This window comes from Poecilia latipinna, unplaced genomic scaffold (assembly GCF_001443285.1).
Source record: "Poecilia latipinna isolate Pla-1442-1.1 unplaced genomic scaffold, P_latipinna-1.0 Scaffold59, whole genome shotgun sequence".
In the NCBI taxonomy this organism is placed as follows: Eukaryota; Metazoa; Chordata; class Actinopteri; order Cyprinodontiformes; family Poeciliidae; genus Poecilia; species Poecilia latipinna.
Genome location: NW_015112675.1, coordinates 493,999 through 513,907, shown reverse-complemented (window position 1 = coordinate 513,907; position 19,909 = coordinate 493,999). Strand labels below are relative to the sequence as shown.

Genomic DNA, 19,909 nt, shown 5'->3' with positions numbered 1-19,909 from the left:
GCCACATGTGGCCCACGGGCCTTGAGTTTGTCACATGTGCATTAGGGGGATTGAACGCTCTAACACAAAATATCAAAGTTTCTTTAAACAGACATTATAGATGGTGATTGCTGTGGGCAGGAAGTGTCTCCCATAGTCTCTGCATTACAGCAAATTTGTCATGATTTGCGGTTTGTGGTGGTGAGGCAGAAACGCGGCTGGACCCAGGATGAGGCGTAAACGATGAAGGTGTTAATGAAGAAACGATTTCACAAAATCCAGGCAGCACAGATGAGCAGTGACAAAACCTCATAGTCTGGTAGCAACTAGTAAATCAAGATAACTGACAGCTGACACTAGACAGACGTGAGATGAACATCTGACCAGGAGCAGGGAACAAAGGTGGGATTAAACACTCAGGGAGACAATCAGGGGAAACAATCAAAGGGTAGCCGGGCACAACACAGCGACTCAACAGAACACAGAAACCTAAATAAGCAGCTTCACTTTTGCAGCTGTAGTACAGCTTTCAGTCTAGATAAGCACTCAGTGTAGGGAACTTACACTCTATTGCTACCCCCACTTCATTTCCCATCATGGAAATAGTGTTTGATCTATTCCCGTTTCTCCTGAAAGCTACAGCTATCTCCTATGTTTTGTTCACATTCAAGATAAGATAATGGTTTCCACCACCACCATATCTCTGTACTCAGCTTCCTGTACATAACTGACACAGCGGCATCTGCAGACTTGTCAAAGTATTTCTGGAGATGGCAGGACTCTGATTTGTACTCAAAGAATGAGGTATAGTGAAAAAAGATTGGGGAGAGTATAGTTCTTGGTGGCACCACTTTGCTGCTGATCACCTGGCCAGACACTGCAGACAGATGGAGGCCTCAATCAAACTTAACTAGTGGGAGTCAAAAGGAGTCTCCTTAGGACCTTCATGAAATGTGATGTCATGGGAAAAGGTTGTTGAGGACTGATGGATGATCTTTCTTTGGTACCAGATCAATGAAGGATTTCTTCCACAGCACTAGAACAAGGAATCATTAGCATCCTTTTGACTTGGTTGAAGTCTTGTTATGGTCCTTAGGTGTTGGACATTTGGTTTTCAATTCTGTTTCTGTTTTGATCATTTCATTGTTGCTTATTTACTTAGACCTTTTATCTTTGTGTTAGTTCAATTATTCTCATCTTTGGTGGGTTTCCTGAGTTTTGTTTCTTTCTGTTAGTGTTTATGTTTGTTTCAGGGTCTTCTTCTATTTGTTGAGTTTTTTTCTCCTTTCCCTCTGCCTGTTTTTCTGTACAGCTGTTGCACATCTCCTAATTTTTTTCAGCAAACTTTCTTCCCGAGATGCCACTACTAACCTCACTACTAACCTGCTCTTCTGGTTTATTTGTCACTTCCTTCTCTTGATCAGTATTTAAGTTTCTCGCTTTCCTGTTCCTGATTTTTGTCAGTCGTTTTCATTTTCCTTATTAAAGATTTTTTTATCATGAGCCTCCCGAACTCCTGTCTACATATTGATCCTCCTCTAACGCTGGCAAATATTTTGTTATAGCTCTGTACAAAAATTGTTTCCAAGAATTTCAACATAAAAGACCCAAAAACCTATCTATTGAACAATCTGTTGTATTTTGCATGCGTTAAAAGAACTACAAAGCTGGTCATAAATATCGGAAATGCTCTTTTACGTAGTCTTCACTCAGTGAAGTTTGACATGCAATAGATGTATAAAACCAGCAGAGGGCGCCACAAATTTACATTTGTGAACGGTAACGGTACAAGTGACTACTCCTTTTTTTTTTTTTTTTTTTTGGAGATTAAAAATCCTCCTCGGGCCGGTCTGCTTGTTTTCACCCATCCATTTCCCTTCGGCTCTTTGTTATTTTACCCAGCGCAAGGTTTTTCGCGTGAATATTTCACGCCGCGGCTGCGCTCAGACCAGCTGCACCAGACGGCTCCGTGTCTGCGTCTCCAGCTGCGTGGCTCCAGTCCCGCAGGCTGGGTCGGCCATGTTGTTGTGTGGGGGTTGATGGAAGTTTGGTAGTAGGAAGTGGAGAGGAGGCTCCATCTCTCCGGGATACTCCAGGATCCCACTTTTCCTCCTTCCTCTTTGTTTTCCATCAGCAGGCATGCCTCTGCAGGATTTTTCCTTCAGCGATTTCTCCACATGAAGGAAAATGACAGCCTCTTGCAGCGCCAACATCAGCCTTCAGGACTGCAACACTTGATTTAACTTAAAAACCAAACCGCTGGATGGATGAAGTGAGGAGGATGAAGGCGGATCGGTCCCGGCTGGAATAACTCGGATTTACTTTGTCCCGAACTGATTCAAGGAGAAAGTGGTGAAAATAGGAAGAAAAATCACACTGGAAGGACCGGGAAGGTAAAGGCAAAAATAATAAGGAATGTAATTATTTGTTTCTTTGTCAGAGCAGGATGATTAAAACAAGAAGGGCCAGCTGCTCCGCTGTGTGACCTGTCATCAACAAAGGACTGCAAGCACTGCCAACACTGAGCTGATTATATGCTACTGTTTTTTTATTCACCAATGTGTTATATTTAAGAAAAGGAAAAGGCAATGCACGAATTTAATCCCAGTGGGAACAAAAACAAAACAAAAAAAAAACACTAATTCCCTGGAAAATTTTTAATCTGGAAAATTGCATATAATTATAGCTTTATTACAAGAAACAGAAACGTTGACATATCATTATGGTGTAAATGAAAACTTCCAACTCATTTTATTGCCGTATTGCAATGCGTTTAACTCAAATATTTATAATTTACACAGCTGATTTGTGGGTTTTAATGGGTTTTCTAAAGTAGCTTATCATTTTGGTAAACTGTTAAATTCTTAACCCACTCGTGAGTCATGCTGATTCAGCCCTCTGGAGCATCAAGATTCTTTTTTTTTTTAACAGCTAGAGTTTCTCTATGCCTGTCATCAGCACAAAGTCCACAGAATGTCTTAAGATTAGAGCTGTTTTACGAAAATGATTCAGTAACATGTCACATCCTGAACAGCTCTTTGCACAACTCTACCTGAATCAGCTGCTTTCAAACCTTTTAAGGTAGCCTGGACCTGGAGAGTTGGGAGTGCCGCTATTAAAGCTGCTGTCACCCGTTTTCTTATCTGGCTGTGTGTTAGTGTATCTAAAATGGGTTTAAATAGGACAAATGAAATAACATTTTATGTCTTATCACAGACACAGGGTGATGTTTGTCACCCTGGCTTTGGGACAGAATAGAACATCACCAGTTGTAGATGGGTACCGCACCTATTTTTTTTTTTCTTTTTCAGGTCAATGAAAGCATTGACCTTTCAGTCTGAGAATGAAAGGTCGATGCTCTGTGTACAGTCTTATGAGGGCTCCCAAATGGGCAATTCATTTATTAGTTGAAATATCAGAAAGCAGGGCCAAAGTCCCTGTAATGTAGTCTGGGTAAAAAGGGAGACCTATGGGTCCTAGATGTGTTGCTCAAGTTGAATGCTTTTTTTCTTAATATCAGACTGAGAATCAGTTTAGACCTGCAGGAGTTGTGTGTTGTCAATCTATGTGGTAAGAAATCCATTGTGAGTCCAATACACACATGCTGGGTGGGTCCAAGCATGTGTATGAGTGAGGTGAGTGACACTTCATCAGTCAGACAGAGAACCTGATTATTGTAGCAAGTGAGTAAGTAAAGTAAATATGGGATGATCGTTGCGACATTTAGGTATTGTTTGATCGAATTTTATGGCGGTGGTTCGCATGAGAGTTACAGTAAGACCTTCTGCCAAGAAAACATGAGACCAAAGCACGAGTTGGGTTCTTCGAGGTTGACACTTTCATTTACATTTGAGACTTTTATGTAAATTTTTTATTTCTTTTCAGGTTGTCTAATAGCAAGCATTTGCAAACACAGTGTAGAATCCACTCCACCCAAACCCCTGCCTCCGCTTCTGAAACTAGCTTTTTGACAAATGCACTGGATTTTACAGAGGCAAAGATCAAGTCCATGTGAATACGAATTCACATGTTGCCTATCAGATATTGTAAACAAAAATATATCATGTGCCCTTTTTCCTTTACTTCACAACTATGCACTATTTTGTGATTATTAAATTAGAAAATGGTGAAAACGAATATGCTATAAATAAGTTTAACCACGTTCACTTACACTCTTTAAGAAATGGAGCAAATGTCAACATAGACATTTAACTCAAATAAGGTACATAATACAGTCATGGCCAAAAGTTTTGAGAATGACACAAGTATTATATTTGCACATGAGCTGCTGCCCTCTGGTTTTCATGTGTGTACAGTCATGGCCAAAAGTTTTGGGAATGATTCAAATGTTAATATTTACAAAGTCTATTGCTTCAGTTTTTATAATGGAAATTTGCATATACTCCAGAATGTTATAAAGAGTGATCAGCTTAACAGCAATTAATTGCAAAGTCAATATTTGCCTAGAAAATGAACAAAACACATTTAAACTTCATTGCAGCCCTGCCTTAAAAGGACCAGCTAACATTGTTTCAGTGATTGCTCCATTAACACAGGTGTGGGTGTTGATGAGGACAGGGCTGGAGATCAATCTGTCATGATTAAGTAAGAATGACACCACTGGACACTTTAAAAAGAGGCTGGTGCTTGGCATCATTGTTTCTCTTCTGTGAACCATGGTTATCTTTTGTGCAGTCATCATTGCACTGCACAAAAATGGCCTAACAGGGAAGAGTATCGCAGCTAGAAAGATGGCACCTCAGTCAACAATCTATCACATCATCAAGAACTTCAAGGAGAGAGGTTCCATTGTTGCCATAAAGGCTCCAGGGTGCCCAATAAAGACCAGCAAGCGCCAGGACCGTCTCTTAAAAGTGTTTCAGCTGTGGGATCAGGCTACCAGCAGTGCAGAGCTTGCTCAGGAATGGCAGCAGGCAGATGTGAGTGAATCTGCATGCACTGAGGCGGAGACTCTTGGAGCAAGGCCTGGTCTCAAGGAGGGCTGCAAAGAAGCCACTTCTCTCCAGGAAAAACATCAGGGACAGACTGATATTCTGCCAAAAGTGCAGGGAGAGGACTGCTGAGGACTGGGGTAAAGTCATTTTCTCTGATGAATCCCCTTTCCGATTGTTTGGGACATCTGGAAAACAGCTTGTTCGGAGAAGACGAGGTGAGCGCTACCACCAGTCTTGTCTCATGCCAACTGTAAAGCATCCTGAAACCATTCATGTGTGAGGTTGCTTCTCAGCCAAGGGAGTCGGCTCTCTCACAGTCTTGCCTAAAAACACAGCCATGAATAAAGAATGGTACCAGAATGTCCTCCGAGAGCAACTTCTCCCAACCGTCCAAGAGCAGTTTGGTGATGAACAATGCCTTTTCCAGCATGATGGAGCACCTTGCCATAAAGCAAAGGTGATAACTAACTGGCTCAGGGAACAAAACAGAGATTTTGTGTTTTAGAGAAATGTGTTTTGGGGGATAAAGTTCATTTTCTAGGCAAATATTGACTTTGCAATTAATTGCTGTTAAGCTGATCACTATAACATTCTGGAGTATATGCAAATTGCCATTATAAAAACTGAAGCAGTAGACTTTGTAAATAACATTTGGATCATTCCCAAAACTTTTGGCCATGACTGTAGAAGAAACATGTTTTGGGTTAAAATGCACAACACATTATTTTTAAACATATGAAAAAAATCTGACTTTGTGGAAGCATGTGACATATTAAGACCACACCTTTTTATCAGTTGAATATATTTGTACTAAGCCCTCAAGCTTAAGTACAAAAAGAAAAATCCATTCATATAAAAACTCTTTTTAAAGGGAAACCTGACCAAGAGGCACACCGGTGTACAGAATGCAAGACAATAATCACAAGGTGCAGACAATTATAACAATACAAAGTTCACTTAAGTATACACAGAATATACAAAATAACTATCAAAAGTAGAACATAGAATTGTACTTTTGCTCCTAAATCTGCCCTAATCTGATCTAAATAGCAGGGCAATCTTAAACCAGAAATCCCTAACCCCTATAAGACTCAAACTAGCTGGTGATGGTTTTCTGAAAGGCTCTGAAGGCTTACTTGGATGTAGTGTGTTAGGCATTAAAATTAATGTGGTGCTCGGTGGCAGCCAGCATCTGCTGCAGATCTGAACATCAGCAAGGCTCCACAGACCGCCTTCCTGCCTGTACTCACAGCTGGGCACGCTTTCAGTCGGAGCGCTGGCTGATGGATGGAGGAACTCCGGTCTCATGCTTCCTTTAAGCTCAGCTGCCGGGCTGTCATCCAGCCAAATGTCTTGTGATCTAAACCCCAGAGGAGAAGAATCTGTTTGAAACAGTGAGACTTGTTTTATTTTAGAATCGGCTCTCGGACCATTAATAATCCACAGTGCGCTTGCATCATTGCTACATCTGCTTATTTGTATTTTCAGCAGAGCTCTGCAAGCTTTGTTAAAGGGGCAGGATTATTTGTTTTTCAGCCACATGGTATAATTTTTTTAGTACGATCAAAATGTCACCTTCGGTCGTATATATCAAACATGACTTAAAAGAATTCTCAATTCATAACTTTTAACATCTTGAAATTAGGCCTACGTATCTTTAAATTCCTGCCTTCATCACGTCCTCACAACAACACTCTTCTATCAAGCATTTACAAAAGTCCGTCAGAGCACTGGACTGAGAAATAGTTCATATAATAAGGTCTGCAGATGTGCAGTTCCACCAGGTGTTTGCTAATTGCTGCTGCTAGTTTGAAGGAGTGGAGTGGGGGAGGCGCCTTTTATAAGTGTTGCATTTATTCATGAAAGAATAAAAGCAATACTCCAGGCGTGTTTCTGATGAGGGAATAACATTATAACTCCACCAGCTACATAAACTTGCCCAAAAATAAGGAAACCAATGCTTGTCAACAATTTCTTGTTAAAAACCTGTTTATTTTCCTATAAATGGTGCCACATCTGGAAGGAAATGACATTTTTGGGTTGAGCAGTAGAGATGAAGGTGTAGGTTTCACCCATGGTGAACTTTAATTATATCTCTAAATAGCTTTTGGTGGAGGTATGAAATATGAAATTATGGATCTCCCTGCCTATTATAAACGATTCCACTGGTGATGGTAGCGGTATAATGCGTGGTGTGGGGGACACTGTCTATAAGGAATGCGTCCAACACTGTGTTGAATCAGTGTCTTGAGGAGTTAAGAACCTAGAACTATCAAGGTGGATGTAATAAAGTGAAACATTCCTAGACCACTGAGATTCTTTCCAGATTCACAGATATAACTGTAGGTGAGGATTTCTCTCATACCTCCAACTTGCTCTTTCTGTGAACTTAAAAAAAAAATTTAAGTTGTGATCCTGAGAGTTTTTGCCAGGAAAAAAAAAACAAAAAAACTAACCTCTCCCTGTCTTATCAGCATTTCGTAAATCCTGCCTTGACTGATCACGCTGTGGTTGGAATGGAAGAAGGAAACCACAGGAAGGTCTTGGATATGCAAAGAATGATTTCCTAGCTTTAAAGCTCAGCGAGACATTGCATTTTTTTTTTTATTTTTGTGCCGCAGCTGGCCGCGGATCTCTGTTCAAAGTGGTATGTTTTTGGTTAAGCGTGCACAACCCCGGAGCCTCTGTGAAATCCCTCCAATGCTGTCGCTGCACACTTACTGGAGTGTGAAGTATGAGAGCCAATATTAGTAAATCAAACTCGCAGAGATGCATGAGAGCGTGCCTCTGAGACTAATGAAAGCACCAAAGACAGAGGGTCAAGAGTCAGAGAGCCTTTTGGACACGCAGCATCTTCTGTGTGCGTCGGGATGTTTGTGGAAAGATTTCTCCTCTCCAGACATCTGGAGCTGAATCAGGATGTCTGCAGATGGATAGAGTTTTTGTTTGTTCTGTGTTTCCTGGAAAACATGACAATGATAACAATTATTACTCAGCAAAGAATCATCCTTAAAAGAATGCAAATGCTTTCAGATAGAGGCAGATCTCAGCAAGTCTTGGCTTTTTTTTTTATTTTATTTTTTTTTAAGGGCCTTGAGCAACAGACTAAATCCCTGTTATTCCTTCAGGCAGTCCGACCTTGCTGGAAGAGGTATTAAGCAAAATTATTGCCTAATCTGCCACACTTCTTGCTGGACAGAGGAATGAGGAGGAAAATAAGCACTAGCTGGAAAGGTACTGCTGCTTTTATTGCACATATTTGACTGTTTTTGTGGATTATGAAGGAGAGACCACTGGCAGCGTTGACCAAGTGCTTATCCCAGCCGTGTTTATATTTACGCAGAGTTTGGCTGCAGAAGAAGAGATCTATGCCTGGAGGAAAAGGTTTTAAACAGTCCGTTCCTGATTGCTTAACTTCGATTCTGATTTAAATGTCAAGCTCACTTATGTTTGATTTTCAGCCTCTGTGAAGCAAAAGAGAGAGCACAAAGAGCTTCAGTTCGTGTAAATGCTTACTTCTTGTCAATGCAGCTTCCTCGTTTGAACTCTTCTCCTTCCTCTGTCGCTGTGTTTGGCTCCATCTGGGAAGACTTTGAGTGTCTTCTTATGTTTGTAGGTCATGCTGTCATCCTGGGGGCGGGATGTTGTCCGCAATTACAATAAGCTGCTATAATTAGCAGCACATCATAGTTTCCCAGTGGCTGCATGGCTGTACTGGTCAGAAGTTGCCTCATATGCAGCAAAGGGACATCTTGAGCTTTTAGATGTACTATAAGACATAGTTGCATAAGCTTGGCAAACAGGAACAAACACACAGATGTGATTCCAGATTGTCCCTCTGTTTTTAATGACTTTGCTGCACTAAACTAATATTGCATTCATTACATTACATTTAGATATACAATTGCAGAGGAAAGAATGGTAAGAATGGTATCATTATTTATCATATAGTTCATATTTGATGGTAATGATGTTGCTGATATTTTTTTCATTTTTATCTATCTTACAATCATTAATTCATTTCCTCTTTTTAATTTGTTTGTTGCTTAGCAGTATTGTAAAAGTTGTACTGCAACAGTGGTGGCAATTTAATTTACGCATTAAATAATTTGTTATCATCCTGTATCTACTGAATTGTGATGATGATTTGTTTTTAAATCAGTTTGTTCCTGGTAGTATGGGTAAACCTAAAATTTTAATTTAAATATTTGCATATTTATTACTCTGAATAATGATGATGTTTAACTATTATGTAATTATTCAATATTTTGCTAAAATTTTATTTAAAAAAATGTAACTTATGTTGCTATTATTATTATTATTATTATTATTGTACTATATAATTTTTTTTACAAATTAGCCTTCCTACTTGTGGTAGTAGCAGCAGCAATATTATCAGGTCTAGTATTTGCCTATTTATGCTTTATTTATTTGTTTGAAATCTTAAGGAGTAGCTTATACTAATTAATATTATGTCTTAAATGTCGCATGACACGTTATAATTCTTACATTTTCTGTCTAGGACGATGCACTCTTCAGTTGTTGAATTTGTATATAAAAAAAAGAAAACGGCGTCGTTATGCAACAGCTGTCTGATTTATCCGACTGACAGCGAGTTGTCTGGCTTTAGCTCTGGGCAAAGTCAGGCTTCTGTGTGACATTACAGGCAGTGTGAGCTTGGCCAAAATGACTACACACCCCCACGGAACCTGGTGGTCACTCTTACTTTGTTTTCTGTTATTATCCTCTTTGAGTAAATCCTTCACCCTTGTAATCCTCCTAGTAGTTCCAGCTGGGAGAGCTGGCACCGTGTGTGCCTGGCTGCCCCCCTTTCATTCAGCCAGGCCTGCTGTCTCGCTTTGCCGTTTCTCCTGCTCCACGCGCAGAAAGGTCAAAATCGTTTTTTTTCATTTGTGCCTACACAAACACTCGGATGAATTTTTATTTGAACTCGCTGCGCCGGACTTATTGGCGGGGATTTAGAGGCAAGGCAGTTTTATTTTTTTACAGCACATTTTCAGAAACGTGGCAATTCAGAGTACTTCACACAAAGTAGAAAAATAAAACGGTTAACAAGCGAAATAAAGAAAATAGAGTAAGGAAGGACAATAGAAAGTTGAAAAACAGATTATGTTCCAGCTGTTTTGATCAGAGACAGCTCTGACCAAATGGATATTTCTCCTTGATTTAAAGGATCTCAGTGTTTTTGCTGTTTTGCAGTTTTCTGGAAGTTTGTTTTAGATTAGAGGAGCATAAAAACTGAATGCCTCTTCTCCACGTTTGATTCTGACTCCAGGGATGGATAGACTTGGACCAAAAGACCTGAGTGGTCTGGTAGGTTCACACAATGGCGACATGTTTTGGTGCGAAGCCATTCAGTGACTTGTAAACTTACAAAAGTATTCTAAAGTCTGTTCTTCATCTCGACAATTATTGCTGTGCATTTTCTCTAACGATCTTTGTCAGGGACTTAAGAGGTACAATATGTGCTTTTGATCTGTGTTTGAGGTATTTTCTTTAACATTCACCCTGCAAGTCTAAGACTTTATCCCCCAGAAGTCATAACAGCAGAAATTTGCTTTTCTTGTGCCATTTTACAAGACTGAGTTTTTGCAAATGTGGTTTAGGCAGAAGAATAGGACTTTCATTATTGTTCAGCTTTTCTACCACTACTGCTGTTCTCTTCAAATAGCTACAAACAAAGGGTTGACGTTACCTACTTTAATATGAGCGATACAACAAATGAAACGTAAATCAGTTTTCAGCCTCATTGTACCTTGTAGGCCTTACTTAAAAAAATCAATAGGTTATATTTATTAAGCTTTTTTGCTTATTGTCGATATAAAATAACATAAATATAGTGGTGGTTTAGTTGAACAGATGGAAAAGTCTTCCTGTTTTCTGGTCAGCTTGGCTAGGTAAGCCCTGAGCAAAATCAGCAGACTTTCATCAGTTTTTCTAATGAAATTTAGACCCCTCCACCTCCTGCCGTAGTTGACAGGATGAAGCCTGCCTCTGCTTTCCATGACAGTTGTTTCATCCTGAGGCTGGAAGCAGCGTCTGGCTCGGGAACTGTACGTCTCTACTCCGTGCCACCATTCTCAGCATGTTGGCTGAACATCTAAAGTCAGACGGTGGATTTATAGCCACACTGACTTCAGACCCTTTGTAAGAAATCTGTTACTTAGAAACCTCTGAAGTGCCTTATTACGTCTAAAGTTAGTTTTCTTAAGGCAACCGTTGCTGCAGCCTACAATTTAAGCACCTGCAACATTTTATCTGTGCAAACTGCTTTAAAATGTTTGAAAAATGCCCATTTTGTTGAATCGCTTGGCAGTAAATCCGAAGAACTCTGTGAACTCTCAATTAAGCACCTCCTTCTAAGATAAGACATAATACACCCTCCTAACCTTAAGGCCACGGCTGCAGAATGAGAGAATGCTACACCTCTTTGACTAATCGTTGCATGATGTTGACTGAGTAATAAAGTAGCCTGATATCTTTGCAGCTACTGCTTCACCAGTGTGCCATCATGCTAGTCGGCACCACTTTTCTTTGGATTATTCTAAAGGACAGGTTCTACTGCTGCTTGTGTTTCTACTTATAACTTAATAGAACAAATCTTTTTGTATGTTGAGAGTAGGATCAACTAACCAGATTAACTAATTAGATTCAATCTGGAATGGTTGTGGTAACAGTAAAGTATGGACACTGAGGGAGGGAGACTAATGAATACAGAGGAAGTTGAACTAAGACTCAAAAATAACTATAAATCAAGGAGGATTGTGGGGGGGGGGTGGTGGAAACTAACACATACCTAAGAAACTAAACCCAAATGCACAAAGAGAACACAATAATAAAACTATGTGGCTGCACCTTTCTAACAATAATAAAAACAGAAAAATCTACTAAATATGTCACAATCTATGGAATATACATGAACAGACAGTTATGGGCAATCTGTAATAGTAATGTTTGATTAAAGAGGGATTCTCCATAATCTGACTTTTTGGATTTTACAGTCAGTTGCCAAAATGATTGTGATGAGTTCTGATAGTCGCTCAATTTGCTTTGTTATAGTTCTTAATAACATTCAGTAGTTGTGAGGGAAAAAAAGAGATTTGATAGAAAGTATCTATAAACATCAATTTTCAAGTCTCAGCACAGATTCCATAGTTAGATGATAGTCTGAATTTTCACCAAGCCATAAAAAATAAAAATCAAAGTGTTCATACTTTGCCAAACTATTGTAGTGTAGTATCATAAAACTTAGTGGTTCTCTTACATGTTATCTCTCTAGATATCTCTCTACCTCAGTATATTCAGAGACTCATTGTTCATAGCTATGTTCAAAAGCAGATTTAGAATTCACCATATGTCCCAGTTACAACAGGGCTTAAAGTCTTAGTGGTTGGAGCAGCAACAAAATGATTAACATGGAAATATCAGGTCATTACACTTTGATTTCATAACATTTGTACCAGAGCTGGCAAACCATATGTCACGATTCCTAATCCAGGCTCCTCCCTGTATGGCCTTTCACGCAACACCATGCACTTCTCCAGATTCTGTTTGCGTTAAATGGATCTCTTTTTGTTTTGTCTGTCCGTGCAGGCTGAGACGATGGGCTGCGTGAAGAGCAAAGAAAACAAAGGTCCCACCATGAAGTATCAGACCGAGAATTCCTCACGGTCTGACCCCAGCGCCTCTGCCGCCGTGCCTCACGTCGGCCACTACGGGCCAGACCCGACGCAGACGCAGCAGAATCAGGCTCCCGCGTCTTCCTCCAGCTCCGCAGCTCTGAATTTCAACCACGCCCTCACTCCGTTCGGAGGCTCCTCCTCTGCCATGACTCCCTTTGGAGGAGCGTCGACCTCCTTCTCTGGTCCCATGTCCAACTCCTTCTCTGGTGCCGTCTCTAGTGAGTAGAGTTTTCTTTCTTAAAACTTTACGTCGTTACATTGCCACTGCCCTAGTAGTTTTTCTCTTTACATTTTGAATGTATTTGCTTTCAAATATTTCTCGTCAGATTTAAACGTCCTGAAATCACGCTGCCAATGCCCGCCGCTGACATTTGACTGAATTCATTTTGTTGAGCTGCTCAATGCACTTTACAGCCAGTCCAAAAAGATAAATTGTTTGGTCAGTTAAAGACAAAAACATCCAATTGTCAGTATTAATGACCATTGTTGAGTTAATATGGTGAGTTTGAAAACTGTAAAAGATTAAATCATAATTAATAGTGTCAAAAACATCTTTTTCCTTTAATATATTGTACTTCCTGCACATTTAAACTGAAAACAGACCAAAGATGCTGCAGTAACCTGGTTACATAAGTCAATATTTAACTAATATTGAGTTGAATGACTTTAGTTTGAGTTTCTGGTAGGAGTTTCTCACATATGGACACCACTTTGTAAAAGTTCTCCAGCTCTGTCTCATTTGTCAATAGCCTGCCAGTTAACCTCGCAGATTATATTTTAGAGTTAATGGAGGACAAAACTCATTCAAAATGAATTTTCTTCCTTTTGAGTCTTTGTTTTGTAGATTTGGACGTATGCTTTGACTCACAGTTATACTGAACAATTGGGTTCCTGACGTTTTGTTGCCCAAAACTGACCAGTAATTAAAAATATTCATGTTTTCAGCCACCTTATTAAAACTCGGATTTTCCCTGATGCATAATTACTGCCATCATCGTGTTTTACAGTGGAGATGGTGTCGTTTTTGTTAGCCACAGTGTTGCTTCTCGCTAGAATTTTTGACCCAAAGGTTGAGGTTTGTTTTCGTCAGGGTTTGAGATCCTTTCAGAGGATTTTGAGAGAGTGTAGCCAGGACTGGACGTTTGCTTTTGTCTTCAAACCCTAGATAGAGACTCCCTACATTATTAGAGACCTGCTTTCTCTGTGTTTTCAAGACTAAAGAAGAAGAGGCAGTGTTTAGTTCCCATCTCTGTCAGCTTCAGAACAGCCTTCCTGTCAACCTGAGATGTCGTTTAAATCAGCATGTGCATTTTGTTTACTCCAGCTGTCGATTAAAGAAACTGAATAATTAACTGTTTGCATAGACGCCATAGAGTTTGAAAATAACTACTAAATTTGGATTTAAATTAAACATTTTATTAAAGTTTTTAAATTTTGAATTTGCATTTTGAATGGTTTGTGTTTTTAGTATTTATATTATCTTCTAATACATAAACACATTATAATAATTTACAAAGAAACAGAAAATCTGAATAAAAGTGACAGTTTTTATAATTTAAATGATAATACTATATTATTTGGCCTAACATGCAGTACATAGGGTCACCATTGTTTAAACATTTTTGCAATATGGAGAAGACATTGCAAAAAGTAAACTGTGAACTTGTTTTGCATTGTTTTCTAGCTATACTTAAGAAAATTTGTACTTTTAAGAAGTACTGCAAATGGGGCCCACCCTGGAAAGGTCAGGACAACACAGAGACACACAGGAAATACAATGATGCATCAATAGACACATTCCTAAGAGCAATTTAGAGAACTGACCTAACATGTCTTTGGACAGGGAGGCGAGGGCTGGAGTACTCAGAGAAATATGATTTTTAGATGTGTAATTAACAGTTTTTGTGGGGTTATTCTTGATGTTTTTAGGGACTTTTTTCATAGAATACTGAATGAGGTGTTTACAAGCCACTAATCCTGTTTCATACCGAAACCTTCTGCCTCTGTGTCATTGTTATTTTACGCTGATACATTTTTATACAAGTCTTTCTGTCAGCCTTCATCCACAGAGAAAAGAACTGATGATCAGACCCTCCTGTTTAGATGGGATTTCGGTTGTAATCCTCCCCGGTGTTGGATTATCTGCTCTTAGACGCGTCGCTGGGTTGGTGTTTGCTTTCTGCAGGTGATAATAGGATTATTGTTGACAGCATTGTTGTCATGAAAGGCCTCCGCGTGGGAAGGCTTCTGCACAGTAGGCATGTTGGTTTACAGGATGCTGTCATGGGATGCAAAGAACGAGCCGATTTATACCATGCAATAACGACAGGTGGCTTTTAATGGTTCATTTGAGGTCATGTTCTAATAAATCAAAGCCACCAACCTGATCTGAATTATGACTCAAAGAAATGTCGTATTTCTGCCAACAGGTTGGATATACATAGAATTTTCTTTGACCTACGTAACAATGGTATTGTCAGATTCCATCTGTCATCTTTATAGCTGATGCCAGATGTTTACATACACTGAATAAAAATGAACTTAATTCCCCCCCTCCCCCTCACTGTTGGACTGAATTGTGTCTATTTCAGGATGTCAGCGTTCTGTATCAGCTGCAGTTGTCTGTTTTTTTTTTAGGCAGAGCTCTGAAGATCCAATTGCAGTAATTAATTCAACTAGAGATAATTGCATGGACGAGGTTCTCGAGATCTTGCAGGAACATTGGTCCTTTTTTTATTAAGGGAAACATTCTTTAAGCGATAGAAGGCCAACTTTGTAACTGTCTTTATGTGTCTCTGTGGATGTAGACCTGGTACCTGCACAGTGAAATTACACAAAAAGGCAAATACTGACACTTTAGCCAAATGTGCCTGTATCTGTCTCAGCTGTCTTACTCTGGCATATTTTGTAATGCTTTCTACGCGACCGTGGTCTTCAACTGTGGGTTTTGTTTTCTTATTTTCAGGTGGCGTCACCTTCTTTGTTGCCTTGTACGACTACGAAGCCAGAACATCAGATGATCTTACGTTTAAAAAGGGGGATCGCTTTCAGATCATCAACAATACGTAAGAATCTCCTCAGTTTCTCGCCAATAACTGTTTCCATGGAGGATCTGGCTCTATTTAGTGTTCATGAATGACTTGCAGTAGTGGTCAGAAGTCTACATTCACTCATCGTAGGCAATGGAGTTTATTACGATTTTAAGACTTCAACAATATATTTGAATTATTCTTTTTTCCACAATGGATTGATTAAACAACTAATTAACGTAGGGCAGTTTATAAACTATTTTTGGGTGCAGAAGTTTGAATTTAATGTGTATTTTTTGCCCAAAATTGATTTTTCACTATTTGACCCAAAATATGACCCTCGGGTGAAAGGACATTGCTTACCTCAAATCAACAGCTATTCAGTTGAAATTTGAAGATATGTTAGTGTTTCAGTTTGATAATCATCTTAAACACATCAAAACTGATTTTGCAATAAAAAAAATGTTGGCTGTCATCAAGATTCTGAAATAACATTTTTAAAACCATCTAAGATTTTTTGGGTTATTCTTAGAGGCCAAACCTGTGGCATAAAAACTCACAGGTCATAAATCACCACTTTTTTGATGTCTGCAGAAAACAATTGGTAGAAGTAAACCAGACCTTAAAGGGACCTTAATCAAATATTTGTAGGAGTGTATGTATACATGCAACAAATTCAAATTTGACATTGTATGCTGTATACATTATAACATATGTAAACCTCCAACAGCAAAAGTAGCTTGTGGCTGCACACTTTCAATGAGAAACAGATTTATTTCATTTCATAACCAAGTTCATGTCGCAGATTTTTTGCAGAACCTCTTTCATTATAGAGTTGGACAGAAAATGATTAAGTACCATTACCAGTGTTTCATTGTTGCTCTGAGTCACTCTGCCATATATACGTATAAGCCTCAGTCCCGACAGTTGACAGTTGAATGAACAAATCATCTATGTGCTCTCTCCCGTGTCATTATTCTCTTACAGCGAAGGAGACTGGTGGGAGGCTCGCTCCATTAACACCGGGAAGAAGGGCTACATCCCCAGCAATTATGTGGCCCCCGCCGACTCCATTCAGGCTGAAGAGTAAGACTGGCTTGTCTCTCCTAGCCTCTGTCTGCAGAGTGTGTGTGTGTCAGAGAGTAGAGGCTGTAGCATGAGTGTGGATGTCTCAGTGCAGTCCAACATTATTGACTTCACACCCTTTTCTGTGAGCCAGAATCTGCTGGGTTCTCTGCTCATATGCTGTTTTCGTTTCACAGGTGGTACTTTGGCAAAATGGGGCGCAAAGATGCTGAGAGGCTGCTGCTCAATCCCGGGAATAATCGAGGGACTTTCCTGGTGCGGGAGAGTGAAACAACTAAAGGTCAGACGTTCCTTCTTTTTGAACATTTTTCATTCAGCGTCTGCGATTCTTTCTGGTTTTACTGAGCAAACATGAGCAAAAGTCTGCCGTAAGCCTCTCTGTGACATTTTAAGGCTTTTGGAGGCTTCTTTTAGCTCTCACGATGAGCTTAAAGTAAGTTAGGAAGGTTAGAAATATATATATATATATATATATATATATATATATATATATATATATATATATATATATATATATATATAAAACTGTCTTTCAGGAATCTTTGGCACATATCCACTGATTCATTCTCCACTTGTGAACAGATTCCCAGAAAACCGCCTGTCCCAGCCCAGTTCATAACTTTTCAAACTGGTCTTTGACCTTTCTTTGTCGCGCCTCAGGTGCTTATTCTCTGTCCATACGCGACTGGGATGAAGCCAAAGGAGACAACGTGAAGCACTACAAGATCCGCAAGCTGGATAACGGGGGCTACTACATCACCACGCGAGCCCAGTTCGACACGCTGCCGAAGCTCGTCAAACACTACACAGGTACGGTCCTGTCCTTCCCTGCAGTCAGACCTTGGAGAATTGTCTTGAAAATTGCTCTGTGCCACACACCTCGCTGTGTTGCCAAGGGAGCTGAACGCTCTTTAATTTTAATAATAGTTGACGTTATACCGTCAGATTTGGCGACGTCTTCAGCCTGAGGACGCCTCCGGTTAAGTCTCTGTGATTCCGCTCGATTTCACTGTGACCCCAGAGAGGTTCTTCCGGTGATTTTAAAAAGCTTTGTGAAAGCGGAGCATCCTTGTAGCAGCTTTTTGTGCCTCTGTGTCGCAGAGCACGCTGACGGACTCTGCCACAAGCTGACCACGGTCTGCCCCACGGTCAAGCCTCAGACTCAGGGGCTCGCTAAAGATGCCTGGGAGATCCCGAGGGAGTCGCTGCAGCTGGAGGTCAAACTGGGCCAGGGATGCTTCGGAGAAGTGTGGATGGGTAAGAACAAAGCTTGTACATGTTTACCAGAAGTGGATGCAGATAATAAGGAGACTCTTTGTCTGTAGTGTCTTTCCGTTGGTGTCAAAACTGGGGAGTTATCCACTTCCTTCAGTTGCTTCCTTTGTTTGTTGTGTCCTCTTTATCTCAACATGTTAACAGCTGATGCCACAGAACTGTGCAAAACTTTTAAACCACCTCGTATTTATGCGTGGAATCCAGGGATGCCGACTTTTTGCTCATTTTAAATTGGTCCTGATTATTAGTCGTACACTTGTTTTTTTTTTATACTTCTCTTGCTTTACCTGTGACTGTTTTTACTCATTTTCTGTACAGTCATTAACATCAATCAAACATTTAACAGTTTCTTGGGGGTGGGGGGGGGACACACAATCAGCAAGCCTCACCATAAAAGGTGTTTTCTTCCGTCAGAAAAAAAATTTAAATAGGGTTAAAAGTTGAAAACATATCTGGACAAATACATTCATTTGTGAATAAAATGTTTCTGAAGAGTTGATCAGACTGGTTTACTGAGCATGTTTGTTTAGACCAGACATGTGGAGTAAAAAAAAAAAAAAAAGGTCCAATTGTCAACATATTTCTCTGAACTAAATAAAGGAGAGACATGAGCAACCTGAAAAAGCAATGAAAGAGATGTAGCATTCCAGACGTTTTCCATTGCAAGAGCACACACTTCACACTCTGACCAAGGCTGTCCTTCATCGTGACTTTAAAGTTTTGTTGAAATAAGCTTTTATTTCACGGGCGTTCTTGAAACCTGACAGATAATGTTTTCATGGCTTTGCCTAGGTTGTTAGGATTGAAGCTTTTCTTTGGTTGCGTGTTTTACATTTGAGAATACCCCAAACTGCTGCCTTCAAATATTTCCCTCAGACGCAAAACTGATAATTGCGAGAAAAAGAGAGAGAGAGAGAGAGAGAAACGTTTGACGTTTAAGTCTTTAAATGAGCAATGAAATAAATCGATTCCACAAAAGATGTCCGATAGATGGTCAGTTCTGGTGAAAAGGTTAAATGACTCTTCTAAAATTAGATTCATCTTTGACAAGAAAATTGGTAAAAAAAAAAAAAAAAAATACGAGCTTCAGAAAGATTTGAAGAATGCAGATGAACAATATTGTATGCGATAACAAAACGGTGTGGTCGCTTAGAGGAGGGAGAAAAAGATAAATAAGGGACGAACCGAGACGTTTGTTCTGCCACTTTCTTAACTGAGGTTGAATCTGCTCATAGCTGCATGACAGCACACGCCTGAGCAATTACAAGACCTAATTAATGATACGGCCTTACTCCCAGCCGATTATTCACACTGATTCCCCCTGTGACTTCCATCACTTTGCTTCCTGTCTTTGTCTCCGCAGGCACATGGAACGGCACCACCAAAGTGGCCATAAAGACGCTGAAGACGGGCACCATGTCGCCCGAGGCCTTCCTGCAGGAAGCTCAGATCATGAAGAAACTCAGGCATGACAAACTAGTGCCTCTTTATGCTGTTGTGTCTGAGGAGCCCATCTATATCGTCACAGAGTACATGTCCAAAGGTAACCGAAACAAACATTACGTGTTTTTCCCCCCTGAAAAAAAAAAAAAAAGCACAACCCGTCTTTATTTTCACGCAATCCTACTGAGTTCTGTTTTAAAAGAGGCGTATGGTAAAACCAATCTTTACAGCATGAGTCGGATTAATGCATGGAGATTTCCTTGAAGGAAGAATTTAAATATTGCAGGCATTTTTAATTGATATGCTGTTCTGGTTGAGAGCCCCCTGTTGTTCCCTGAAGGCTGGAACTGAAGACTGCAGCAGTTTTGTTGGAGGTTTTTGCACCTTCAGCTGCAGCAGCACTTTTTTTTTTTTTTTTTTTAGTAGAAGTGTCGGGGGG

The 19,909-nt window shown here is 39.9% G+C and overlaps 1 protein-coding gene across 2 annotated transcripts in view; it reads left to right on the top strand.

Annotated features, from left to right (window-relative positions):
* Positions 1–1,782: 1,782 nt before the first annotated feature.
* LOC106962053 (tyrosine-protein kinase yes) overlaps positions 1,783–19,909 on the top strand; it is a 28,277-nt gene continuing 10,150 nt past the window's right edge. The window contains exons 1-8 of one of the 2 annotated variants that reach the window (XM_015056208.1): positions 1,783–2,372; positions 12,549–12,855; positions 15,603–15,702; positions 16,654–16,752; positions 16,929–17,032; positions 17,413–17,562; positions 17,854–18,009; positions 19,391–19,570. In XM_015056208.1, the coding sequence (XP_014911694.1) occupies positions 12,558–12,855; positions 15,603–15,702; positions 16,654–16,752; positions 16,929–17,032; positions 17,413–17,562; positions 17,854–18,009; positions 19,391–19,570 (1,087 nt within the window). In that variant the 5' untranslated portion in view covers positions 1,783–2,372; positions 12,549–12,557. Of the gene's footprint in view, positions 2,373–8,078; positions 8,169–12,548; positions 12,856–15,602; positions 15,703–16,653; positions 16,753–16,928; positions 17,033–17,412; positions 17,563–17,853; positions 18,010–19,390; positions 19,571–19,909 lie in introns of those variants that run through there. The other variant, XM_015056216.1, reaches the window with a different exon arrangement.